The following is a 12,697-nucleotide window of genomic DNA, read 5'->3' as shown; positions in this document are numbered from 1 at the left end:
GACACGACAGTGGTCGGTCTGATCTCGGAAGGTGACGAGACAGCCTACAGAGAGGAGGTAAAGAGACTGACAACTTGGTGCAAGGACAACAGACTGCACCTTAACTCTGCTAAAACAAAGGAGATTGTCGTCGACTTCAGGAGGAACAAGACGCTGCCGCCCCCCCTCTGCATCGAAGGCGTGTGTGTGGAGAGGGTCCACACGTTCAAGTTCCTGGGAGTACAGATCTCCGATGACCTTTCTTGGAGTCACAACACCACAGCAGTGGTAAAGAAGGTCCGCCAACGTCTGCACTTCCTGAGAGTCCTCAGGAAATTCAACCTGGACAGGAAGCTGCTGCTGGCCTTCTACCACTCGTCCATCGAGAGCCTGCTGACGTACTGTGTCTCCACCTGGTACAGCGGCTGCACTGAGGCGGACAGAGTGAGGCTCCAGAGGACAGTCAAAACAGCGCAAAGGATTATTGGCTGCCCTCTCCCCCCACTGTCGGACATCTACACCGCCCGGTGCCTCAGAAGGGCTCTCAACATCGTCAATGACAATACCCACCCAAACTCACACCTGTTCGACCTGTTGCCCTCTGGCAGGCGCTACAGATGCATCAAATCAAGGACAAATAGACTGAGAAACAGTTTCTTTCCGAGAGCCATCTCCATACTGAACTCTCACACACACACGAGACCACCCTAACCTCGCAAAACAGCATTGTGATGTGTTTCTATATGCCCTATTCAGTACTAAATTCCATTGCACTGTCTTATTTATTTATCTAATTTATATATTTGTCTGTATTATTGTTGTATTGCACTGGAGAGGGGAGCCCTCTAATCTCGTTGCACACTTGAGTACAATGACAATAAAGGGATTTCTATTCTATTTCTATTCTACTTCCATGCAAGACTTTCTGAATGTTACTTTGCAGAAAGTTTCTCTGTTCATGACTTGGGAACAAAGGCTATGGGTGAATATATGACTTTTTAAGTTATTTGGCATCATCAGCATATACTCTGGATTTTGGCCTGTTTTACTGCAGCTTCACCCCCCCGCACCCCTGCTCAAAAAGGGGGCTACATTCCTATCTTTGTAAGGTTGCAATAGTCCAAACATAAGTGCATTCGGCTTGAAGACAGCAGCCTCATTACAGAGCATCTCCATCAGTGCCCATCAAACATTAACTTCCACTACAGATCACACCTCCCCCAGCTGCTTTGTTTTGAAGACATGCAACAAGCCAGACTGTTTTAACAAAATAGAAAAACAGGGCAGCTTTGAATCAGGCGGAAACATGACCCTTTTAATTATGCTTCTTTCAGCTTATCAATACATTACAGAAACCTTGAGCTTTGTGCAATCATGTATCAACTTTTTAGGCATCGCTACAAGCATAAAAATATGAGCATTTCTGGTACAAAACATGCAAATGACGCACCCATAATTTCCCAGTGCCTCCCTGCTGACCCGTGGGAAGCTCTAGATGTAGATCCCCTCCACTGGAATACATCTCAACCACCTCCAGCCAGCCATAGACAACCGCAAAGTCATTTTAATAACAGTATAATTAATACTTCATCAACAGTTTGCCGGCAGCGCAACGTTACCTGCAGTGGTTCACTGTAGGGATTATGGATGTTTATTAGCGGCGAGAAGCTGCTGTTTACTGGAACTCGAGCCCCGACGAAGGGACGGAGCCTGTAAGGGTTTGGGATTCCCACCCCAAAAACCTTCAGAGATGGTTGAGGGCGGGGGAAAAAGAAAATCAGCAAAGTCAAGATGAATGTAAGACGTGCAACTTCATGTGTATTTATTACCTGGTATGTAAACACTCCGTGATGTGATGTATTAATATATAAAGTGTTTTCTACATTCCCGACGACTCGCGCGAGGAACACCACGTCAAACGACGTGTTTCCTCCTGGCGGGATTATCTGTGGAGGACACAGAAAGTCAAGAGTTAAGTCCAAGGGATCTGACCGGTTAACTGGAAACTGTAAGAGGGCGCACATAACTCCTATTCTGGCCTCCTCCACTGGCTGCCTGTGCACTTTTAAGCTCATTTTAGGATTCTGCTATTTGTCTTCCAAACTTGAAATGGTCTTATTCAGTGCCCCGCTCAGAGGGCATAGGGTCTTTTCTGTCGCTGGTGCCAAACTATGCAATGAATTCACAGTGTACATGATGCAAGAGTCTTCATTATCCATTCCGATAACCAGTCATAAAACCCAATTTTTATTTCTTACAGCAGTTAAAACCAGCATGAGACTTAAGCCCTTATTTTAGTACTGCATTTGTTTTTTTCCCATTTTGTTCTTGTTTTATTGTTGGATTTATTATCTATTACGTTTCATTTCATCTGTCGTTGTGAATAAAATGCGCTATGAATGAAATTGAACCGAGTTGAGTTTCGGAAAAAAATATGACTCAGGCGATAAATGTCATGTAAAAAAGTGAGACATCTGATTGTAGAGATAAAAAGGAGGATGGGTGCGACTGCGCAGGAGAGAACATGTTTTGATATAATTTTATTCACAAAATGGCTAAATGTTGTACCATAGCCATAGAAGAAGACACACATGCTAAATTTTTGGAGGAACAAAATATAAAATGGTAAGATGCAAAAGGCCGCAATGTGTCAAAACAAAAGCAACATGTATCTACTCACCCTGTTCTGGAAAAAGGAGGCGTGAAAGTGCGCCGTCGTCGCTGATATTGATATTAAACTAATTTCTTCTGGGCTAGGATTATGTAAATAAACTTTCTCAATTTTTGGCATCCCCACAGGCCTGTTAATGGAAGAAGAACAAAGATTAGATAATGAGCAAATGAGAAAAAAAAAAGAGCCGTCCTCAATGAAAAAACATGTTTAATCCAAATTTTTTGTTTTTAACCCAAAAATTAAATACAAATAGAACAAATTATACAAAGTGCCCAAAAATGAAAAATAAATTGCAACCAAAAATAAATGGAAAAAAACATTCTTTGAGTTATCTCCTAATAGAATAAAATTCAGTTTATCTTTAAATGATAGAAAACAAAACATGCATCATTCATTTTACACTTGGACTTAACGCTTTTGAGGGCACGCAGAACCAAATTTGGAGATGGATGTTTTTTCCTTGTACAATGCAATCTTTGGCATCAGATCGACATTGTTTTGTTCCGTCATACTACAATTATTTACACAAGTACATCCTTAACATAAAACCGTGGAAAGTTGAGAAACAGGTTGCGCGTGTCGAAGTATATTGCAGGTGAGCTAATTGCTGTACAATAATAATGAATTAAATCCGATAATGAACTCACGTTTAACCGCTGTTGCTCTTAAACTGATTTAAGCCGCCCAGGCAGACGTCATCTCCATTTACAACTTGTTTTAACGACTTGAACATTTTAACACTTTGCACTCGGCAAAAGTCACAGATGGGAGTTGCTCAACAAGGTCGACGCAAACTTTTGAACCGTTTTTTGTGGAGTTCAAATTGTAGTCGGCTGATTTAGTGAACGGGAAAATTCAAGGGCCGCCGTGATTTGGTAAGAGCGATAAGGGAGCTTTCTCAAGGTTACAGCTGATAAGTGTCATGTTTGTTGCTGTTGGTGAGGATAGCTTGTGACAGGTGGAAAGCCCCCGCTGTACGGGCGCCATGCACCCCTCCTGACTCCTTTTACTTCAAGTGGTGGCAAATATATGGTCAGTGGGCCAAAACCTGTCTGCTTAGGTGGTTTATTCCAGCACACAGTATGACTTACTCAAACTAATCAACTTCACCACTAAACAAGTCAGATCGATTGCGGACGATTTAAAAAGAAATTATAAAAATCGAGGTTTTTTTTTTTCGTTGTGTGACACTAATACGCCGTCGTAATATTAAATGAAACAAGGAGCACTATTTATCTTTAAAATAATAAAGGTGTAAGTCGAAGTTTTCAATTCAATTAAATTATTAGTTAGTTATTGTTACATTTGTCGGCAGTAGTATTTTATTTAAGACAGACGATTTGCACTTTAATTCTAAAAGGGGGATGGTTACTTTTATTAAGTGTTTGATAAATTAGAGGCAAAAGTTATTTGTCAATCACAAACGCAGGATGCTTTTATTAGGTGCTGTGACTGAATGGTGTTTGGTTGTTCCCGCAGAACCAGTCCTGCTTACACTTCTGTGAAAACGATTCCTTGCTGTGGTAATAGTTAAAAAATGTGCACTTAATGTGCAATCAATCACACAATCAAATGTTAGTCACCAGCGTCACTACAAAAGAGTCTGTTTTGGGGGATTACGATTGATCATGCAATTACATAAAATATATAAGGGGTATTTTTATTTATGTTAAACATATAACATTCATATATATATTTTTTCAGGGCATATCACATTTTAATATAGCTCTCCCATTTGAACCACGATTGAAAGAACTATTGTCAAAGAGGCACACTTTTACAAATTCAGTTTGTACGGGAGTCAATTTAGGTTTTGAGAATTAGGCACATTTAGAAACTGGAGTGAAAAATATTCCTACATCTTCATAAGTCAATTAAATTATGTAGATGGTGAAGCACATTTTTTAAGAAGACATTTTTTCAAATATGAATTCATTGATTCAAAAAAAAATACGGGAAAAGCCCAATTTAATGGTACACATTAATAATGCAATGATTTTACCAGTCTGGCCAGCATGACATCAAAATGGGCTGTATGTGGCCCTGAACTACAATGTGGTTCATCTTGAGGTGATCTACAACGCCCATTCTGCGCCACGGGGCGTGTACCTGCTGTCAAGAGTCAATAAGTCACGCTAAGGTGAAACTAGGCAAACCGTGGAGCGCATTCCACGGCTTTCGAGTAATTATTGCGGAGCCGCTAATAGTGACATGTGACAAGCATGTGAGAGTTATGTTTCAGAAACTCACTGTTTGTGAAAGTCCAACATTGGAGGTTCGAAGCGTATGGGTCGGCAGCTCCCACCGCGCGGGGGGGTCCTGCGAGGGACAGAGAGATGAGACAGGAGCGGGAAAAAAATGGGGGACAACAGCATCCATGTTGGTGTTCATTGCAAATCCGTCTGAAGACAGGCGTGGTTCGGAAGTAGTTAATTGGGAACGCTTGTGTTTGCACTGCCCACGCAGCAGCATCGCAGGAGGACAATCATTACCGCCACGCAACTCTGCTCAACACCTTCACCTATCAGTGGATGAATCTCACCTGCTGTCGAGGACATCGGCATAATAACTCGCCTAGCCTGTTCGGCAGGCAGGTGGATGTTAACAATAGACCAGCTCCTTTCTGGTGCAGACATCGATGTAATTGGAGCCAATACTGGATCATTGGAAGTGCAATGGGGAGGTGTGGCACACAATTTATCACAAAAGCTGTGTGGTAGTCATCGGTTTTGTATGTTTTTTTTTTTCCCTTTTCACTAAGCATACTTAGTCACCCTGTTTCTTTATACAAAGAAACAGGAAACATACATTAGCACTATTTTTTAATTTAAGAAAAAATCAATTTGATTTGTCTTAATATTTTGTCCATTTCGAACAGTTTATATTTTGTACCAAAAAAATTCATTTGAATAATCATGATTTCAACTATACTAACACAATGGTGGTTAATATTTTTCTCACAAATCGAGTTTGCCTACTGGAACCCGAACCACATGGCCAGTATAGCTAATCAAAATTAGGCATGGTCATGACAAATACAATTTCTACTGTGGGAAACTTCTTTACGGACAGTGGGGTGTAACACTGTAGATAGGAAGACAACTTCAGGGAGTGTTCAATTTGCTGTTCTGTCACACAGTCAAATTCCAGCACACGCACCTCCTATGTTTTGCAGTCGAATATAACGCTAAAGTTACTGGAAGACGCAATTACAAGTTTTCAGTGAAGCATCTTTGATTTTGGCAGATGCCGACAAAGTATTCGCCGGTAGAAAAGTGTGCCAGCCCCGCCTCTGAAGACTGGCAGCAGGTCTCAGACATTTCGCCGAGGTTTCCTGGCAACGCCACTAAAGTCCCAGGACTAATTTAAAATATGACTATTTCTGTTCAAAGAAAACATCACATTGTGCAGCCAAGGAAGCAAAGCATTGTTCTTACGTCTCCACCCACAATTCCGATCTCCCCAAGGCCATTACCCAATTCATCACTCTACTGTCAGGGCAGCAGTTTGACGCTGCTGTCAGACAATCAAGAACAGATCATTTTCATTTACTAGAGGGAGACAATGGCAGCCACGATGTGCGACGCAGAGGGACGGGATGGATTTCCATCTCCGGGGTGCATGCAGACTCACACACATACAATCACACGCAGTCGTCCATTGACGTCCAAAGTGTGTGAAGGCTGGACCGAGGCAGTGTGTGTGATTTGTGGTCAGTCCTGCCTTCCCTCAATCGGGTTCTGAAGAATCAAAACGTGCCATGGCTGCAAATTGCTTGACGCGACGCTGAGCTCGGTGGCTTCGGAGCTAATGTGGTGAACGCTAGGGAGTAACTGGAGAAGCCAAGGATGTTAGGAGGGCTGGCGGCACGTGGTGGGGAGGGGGGTATTTTAAGAGCACTGTGATCTGCATATGTCAGGCTAACCGGGTTACTGGAATGCCTCTCGCGGGAGCAGAGGCTTCGGGCATAGCCAACGAGTTTACGCTCCTTGATCTGCTCAGTTCCAACAATCAGAATTGTTGAACACGTTTCAGTAATGACAACGAAACAAACCCTGTTGCGTGTGGGCAACTAGTAGGAATTCGGAGCCACACTCCAGAACTGTCACACGACGCCAATCAGGAAGTCGGCTGCCTGACGAGAGAATCATTGTTCTGTGTGATAAGTGCGGATGCGCAATGGAGGAAGTTTGGGGAATAGTGGGAAGCTGGGACAGAGGTGTGAAGTTTAACAACTATCACTAGCCGTTGCGCATCCAAATCTCACAGCGTCAAGTCGCATTGTCGCCAATGGAATGTCCCGCTTTGTTGGGTTGTGTGCATACAGAATACAGGCCTGCTCAACTGTTCTTTTGTTAGTCCGTTTGAAAGGACCTAATGTGTTCTCCAAGTCTTACCACAATAGATTTGACAGTTGGCTCGAATGGAGTTACCAGGTAAGCGAACAGGAAGAAAACCAGAAATGCTCAACAGGGCTGCCCAATAGACATGTTTCCCTAGATTATCCCTGTGCTGTTTGTTTTGTGTGAAATAAATTAAATAGGGGACATGAACATTTCCTAGCTTCGGAGGTCGTACCAGATGAAAGCACCATGTGGTCGCAGATGTCAACAGCCTCACGTTCAGTTAATGAATGGGACAGTCATTGCCAATATCCACTCTCACCTTTATTTCTTTGAGGTAAGCCATTGACAGGTTTTGGCACGCGTATTGTGATTGTGTGAAAGACGCTGCTCAGCCATCTGGTTGTGTTAAAGTGTCAATGCGTCCTCTAAATCACAATAGAAATGACAGCGAGTTCAAGGTGAGACAAAAATGAATTGAGTCCTTTCACACCTTTTTTTACGCGAGTGCAAAAAATGTCACTGTTCCGTTGAAAACGTATATATATATATATATTTTTTTTTTAACATGGGCGGTCAAAGAGGTTCTTGAGTATTTTATGACTCACACCAGATGCTGGCACAGACACCAAGGCACATCAAATTACCTGTTTACGGGAACTAAACTGCTACGGGATTCTGAGTAAATGTTTTCTTCTTTTTTAGTACAACAGAAATAACACTAAAAAGAATTGTCAAGAACGGATTTGCCATATAAGTTTTTAGTTGGCCTAGTGTCTAATCTGACATGTGTGGGACCCACCCAAAAAGGCCACAATCTTGGAGTCGCACCTTTACCCCCCCCAATCTACATCTGCTCATTCCCCTTCTCGTCATAAAATGGTTTTTGCAAACTGTTTCACATCAACAGAACACAAAACACTCGAACAGCACCCAGCAGAGCCAAACAACACAACTCTGGATGCGACTCAAGGAGCTAACAAATAAAAAAAATCTTGGTCATTCAAACCATATTTTGTCCAAATATGTGTCAAGTTTTTGAGTTGAGCTGGTAACAGACCACACTGACAGCAGTCTTCTTTGCCGAGGGCACGCCCGCAGAGCAGGAGAGATAATGATTAACAATCACCTCACAGTGAGGGAGCTTTCTTTTCCACTTCAGGGAGACAAAAAAAAAAGTATGAATACCTTTTCCCTCTCCCACATGAGGGGGAGCGGTCGCGAGATAATCCCTTACACTCCAGGCTCCTTTGCTCCTCCGACATGAGACTAAAAAGACGGTGGGCGTCGAGATGGATACTCTGTTACAGAGTCCTGCATCAATGTTCCAAAAATGTGTCAACTATTGTGTTTTTTTTAAAACTGTGGCTGTATTTGATAAGCTAATGGGAAACAGCTCAAATCTGGCTGGAAAATTACAACTCGAGAGGACAGGCCTTAAACTTTTGTCATCCAGGGTTGAATCGAAAAAAAAAAAATGAGTCACCCACTTCACAGAGATCCAGAAGGAATGTTCACTATCGCTATTGGGAGTTTAACGGTACATATGAGCCAATATTTTGGTGCGGAACAAATTTAGGTAAGGGACAAAAGTGAAACTGCCCCCTGCTACGTACGTGTAAACTGTGCATATAAGCCTCTAGATTTGGAGGCATCAGGTGTATGTGAACATCGTTGTATCACAGGGGGGTTGGAAATTTGTTTTAACGCAAATTGATATTTTAAACTGAACAAGGCAAAGCCTAATTACAAGTCAGACGGTTTGCCGTGGTTTTAAAAAGTCAAGGTTTCAATAACCAAGCAAACTGTCAATGTTACCGTGTTTCTTTTTTTTTTTTTTTCCACGCACTTCTAAGCAGGAAATAAAATATGATTGGCTGCTTTAAACGGTCGCTAAATGAGCCACATTTGAAGTTAATGATGGGGTGGTGAACGGATGACATAGGAGTGTAGGGAGTTAAAATGAAGCTAATTTAACGACACAAACACAGCCAAACCAATCGGGATCAGACAAAAAAAATTAACATTCAGGAAGGGGATAATCCAACCCTAGTCACTTGAAATGACCAGTGGTGAATGTACATACCTGTGTTGATATAAATTAACATTGATGTCGGAGTCCGTCTACAAAAGACAAGATGGGCATAGTTAGTAATGTTTTCAAAGTAACACACCCACATTTTGTACATGGAGAGGCCACAATCGTTCATATAGTCATCGTTACGTGTCATTCTATGGAGTGGGGAAAAAAATGGATTTTGAATTCACAAATATTTAAGTTGCATGCGGACAAATGCTGCCACAAGGATCTCAATAGTGTCCACTTTCTTTTGAGCGACACCATAACAGCAGAACGTCACATAACGATTGGGATCCAGGCTTGTCCAATTTAATCTTTTTCAAACTTATTGTGTTAAATGAGCATTCTATGGCAGCTTACCAGCAAATCAGCTCCATCACCAAAATGTAGAACCTCTAGTACTGTGTCACACTTAATGAATGCTGTGAAAGATATTAAAAAAAAAGGCAAATCACCATCACAGACAAAATGGACAAAACTCACGTCTTGTGCGATACAATTTTACTTATATACCGCATTGCACAACAGCTGCGGCTGTAACAAAGCACTTTACATACACTATTAAAAAAATAGCAATAATTCAACATGTCAGTCAAAACAGTCAATTAAAACGCAAATTAACGATATGACCAAATGTGCAGAGGACATCAGTGACATCGGTGAGAACAATGCAATACAATGTTTAGATATAAAAGCTAGGGTTTAACGAGAAAAAAAACAGGTCAGTCTAATTCTGAGTCAACGAATCAGGGTTCACCAGATGAAATGGTTAACCGATAAACTGTTAGCATTGTTTTCAGCGCCAGCTATACGAGGCTACCGCTGCTGAACAAGACATAAGGCAACAAGAGTCCCGCGTAAAGCTCAAGTGTCTGCCTTTACGTCGCAGTTGATTTAATTCATACAGTGTGAGTTGTAATTCAAAAACACTTTGTACACCCTCTGGAATTTAGAGTTCCACACAATTACTTTGACAGAAGCACCAACGCTTGACTCTGGCGTTACTCCTAAGTAAAGCGCTGAAAGAAGAGAGACGGCTCGGGATTTACGAGGCTTTTCGCCGGCATCACCCGACACTGTCGAAATCGGATAATGTGACGCTGTTTACGTCCAGCGAAAGCAGAACCCGGTTATTATCATCTGAGGCAAACGATAACACACAACGGATACATTAAATCAACTCACGAAGGCGAGAGCGCATACTGTCAATTAAAGCGGCTTAGCGCAGCCGAAAATAATCTCCCTGTGCAAACATATCACAGTTCCATTAGCTTATGAGTAACAGATACCTCACGCTTACTTGAGATTGTGCCGCAGTGAACGTGTTTCAGCACATTTTGGCTAACGCAGTCTTTTTTTGCCCGTATAATGATGGGTTTGCTTATTGTCAGTTTGCCGTTGCGCAAGACAAAAAGTTGAGTCCCGATACAACAGACACAGTTATAGTTGGCCATTACGTTTGTTATTTTGCTCATAAATCTGGCTAACTATTACGAGTCTCAAGTAGGGTCTGGCTGATGCTGATTACGACATTTGGCGGAATAAAATTACGCTAATTCATTCATCGACTGATGAATTAAAAGATACATGTGATCAATACAATAAGTTATTTTTGTTACAATATTATCTAAAGGACTTATATGGAGAACATTTGCTTGTTTTACAACAGAAAATTGTTCAGATGTATTTTGCTCTGACTCAGTTTTAATACAACGGAGTTGTACGATTCAGAAGTCAACACACACAAAAAAAAAATCTACGGCGCTTGATATGTCAGCAAAGGTAACTGTTACAAACTTGAAATAAGTCAAATAGAGTTGGATAACAATAGTTCTACAAATTAGAATTGGACCACCTCTAAAGTTTAAAAATAAATTATTTACACCAGAGCATTTTTGGGAAAATACATGTGTGAAGTTGGTAAAACTTGATTTTGAGATGCATAACTTTTGTAAACTGGTAGTGAAATCATCCACGAGAAAGCTAAATTGATACTGAAGACGTGCAAGTTGGAATTGGAACATTTCGACATGATGTTCGGAAAAGCCAGGCAAATCTGAGATTGATTGGCCCCTGGAAACTGCTGCATTCAACTTCAGCGGTTCATTTAAACCTATATAACACACAGAATCATTGTACCTCCAAAATCCTCACTTTACAGAAGACACCGGAAATTCAAACTTGCTCAAACATTGAACATTGTATCAAAGATGCAAGTTAACTTTTCTAGATATTTTTTTGTACTGATTATAAATATGCACTTGTTTTTTAATGACACGTTTTCATAATCACTTTAACAAAATAAACATATTGTCATACATTTGCTAATTTTTATGTATAAATAAATTATTTGGAAGAATATCCCATTTATCCAATTACGACAGATGCTTCATTTGATTTTTGTCCTTTTACGGAGACAAACTGCGCCCAAACGGATTTCTCTGGTCATGCAAGAAACGAAAACGATTTATAGCCGTTTGTGGGTTTACTAAAACCACACTTATCGTGAAAACATCGCATTTCAGACCATTTCTAACGCTGTGAAGTGATACTGACGATTACTTTACGCTTTAAATCACGTCACACGCGTCAGTGTCCTCTTCCGAAGTTAGCAGGTAAACAAATGTTGCAGGGAAAGTAGCGGGGAGTTGATTCCTGATTGGGGGGGGGGCAGCTGTCCATTGGCACTGGATCACCATGACCTGCCAGGCGTCCGGACCGGACACCCGAGCCGGGAACATGGCTGTCATTTATGCCTTTCCCTTCTCCACCATAGTAGCCAAGATGGGCCACGTAAGCTGGCGGTCGCGGCGCGGTGCCGACTAGCCCAGCTTTATAACAACACAACGGCAACGTGGCGTAACGTCAGCCAGCATCCAAACCTAGTTGCTAACGTCATTATGGGAAACAGAAAGTCTGTCGCGATTTAACAATGTGTGATATATATATATATATATATATATATATCTATATATATATATATATATATATATATATGCACACACAACATATACATACGCACACACAACACATACATACGCACACACAACATATACATACGCACACACGCGCGCGCGTACACACAAATAGTGAAGTTAGCTAGCTCACTTGAGTCTCGCTAACCCGCTTCCATTCCTCCTTTTCCTCAGCCATACAAACCTTGTTTGTTCGCCCGCGCCGTGTGGATAAAAGCAATAAATAATATCCTCAAGAGTCCCACACACGGCAGCTTTCTCGTGTACGAAAAACGGCGAGAAATCCGGCGGTTTCGCTCCTCCTGGCCCACCGCCATGTCCCCAGTCGCCGAGACAGCTCTGCGCTCTTCTCTTTTTTTTCACTTAAGGTGGGACAGCCGCGCGAGAGTGAGGACTTGGCCGGGGAAAGTTCCTCGGACTCGGTCAATCATAGCCGGAGTCGCGGTGCGTGCTGCTGAGTCCTAGTGTACAGTTGTGGACGTACATTAGTCTCTCCTCTCTGGCTACAGGGCTTTCTTCTTCTATTGCACGGGTGACGTACCTAAGGTGAGAGCGAGACGTTCACTGTGACGTACGCAGGCAGGTGCTGCCCCCTGCAGCTTTGGAGGGGCCTCAAGGGCATGCGTGGGCAACCGTTCGTCAGCAA

At 42.0% G+C, this 12,697-nt stretch overlaps 1 protein-coding gene across 3 annotated transcripts in view; it reads right to left on the bottom strand.

The window, feature by feature from the left end:
• The window catches only part of tmem131 (transmembrane protein 131), a 27,372-nt gene extending 14,791 nt beyond the window's left edge, over positions 1–12,581 (bottom strand). For 2 of the 3 annotated variants that reach the window (XM_088313079.1, XM_088313080.1), the window contains exons 1-8: positions 12,236–12,580; positions 9,437–9,498; positions 9,083–9,120; positions 4,904–4,972; positions 2,660–2,780; positions 1,809–1,925; positions 1,599–1,721; positions 1,430–1,510 (exon numbers count right to left, since the gene is read on the bottom strand). In XM_088313079.1, the coding sequence (XP_088169205.1) occupies positions 1,430–1,510; positions 1,599–1,721; positions 1,809–1,925; positions 2,660–2,780; positions 4,904–4,972; positions 9,083–9,120; positions 9,437–9,498; positions 12,236–12,368 (744 nt within the window). In that variant the 5' untranslated portion in view covers positions 12,369–12,580. Of the gene's footprint in view, positions 1–1,429; positions 1,511–1,598; positions 1,722–1,808; positions 1,926–2,659; positions 2,781–4,903; positions 4,973–9,082; positions 9,121–9,436; positions 9,499–12,235 lie in introns of all 3 variants that reach the window. The other variant, XM_088313078.1, reaches the window with a different exon arrangement.
• Positions 12,582–12,697: the final 116 nt, after the last annotated feature.

This window comes from Idiotropiscis lumnitzeri, chromosome 13 (assembly GCF_059441095.1).
Source record: "Idiotropiscis lumnitzeri isolate Australia: NSW breed Sydney's pygmy pipehorse chromosome 13, RoL_Ilum_1.0, whole genome shotgun sequence".
Classification (NCBI taxonomy): domain Eukaryota; kingdom Metazoa; phylum Chordata; class Actinopteri; order Syngnathiformes; family Syngnathidae; genus Idiotropiscis; species Idiotropiscis lumnitzeri.
The sequence above is the reverse complement of the archived record's forward strand: the minus strand, read 5'-3'. Positions and strand labels throughout refer to the sequence as shown.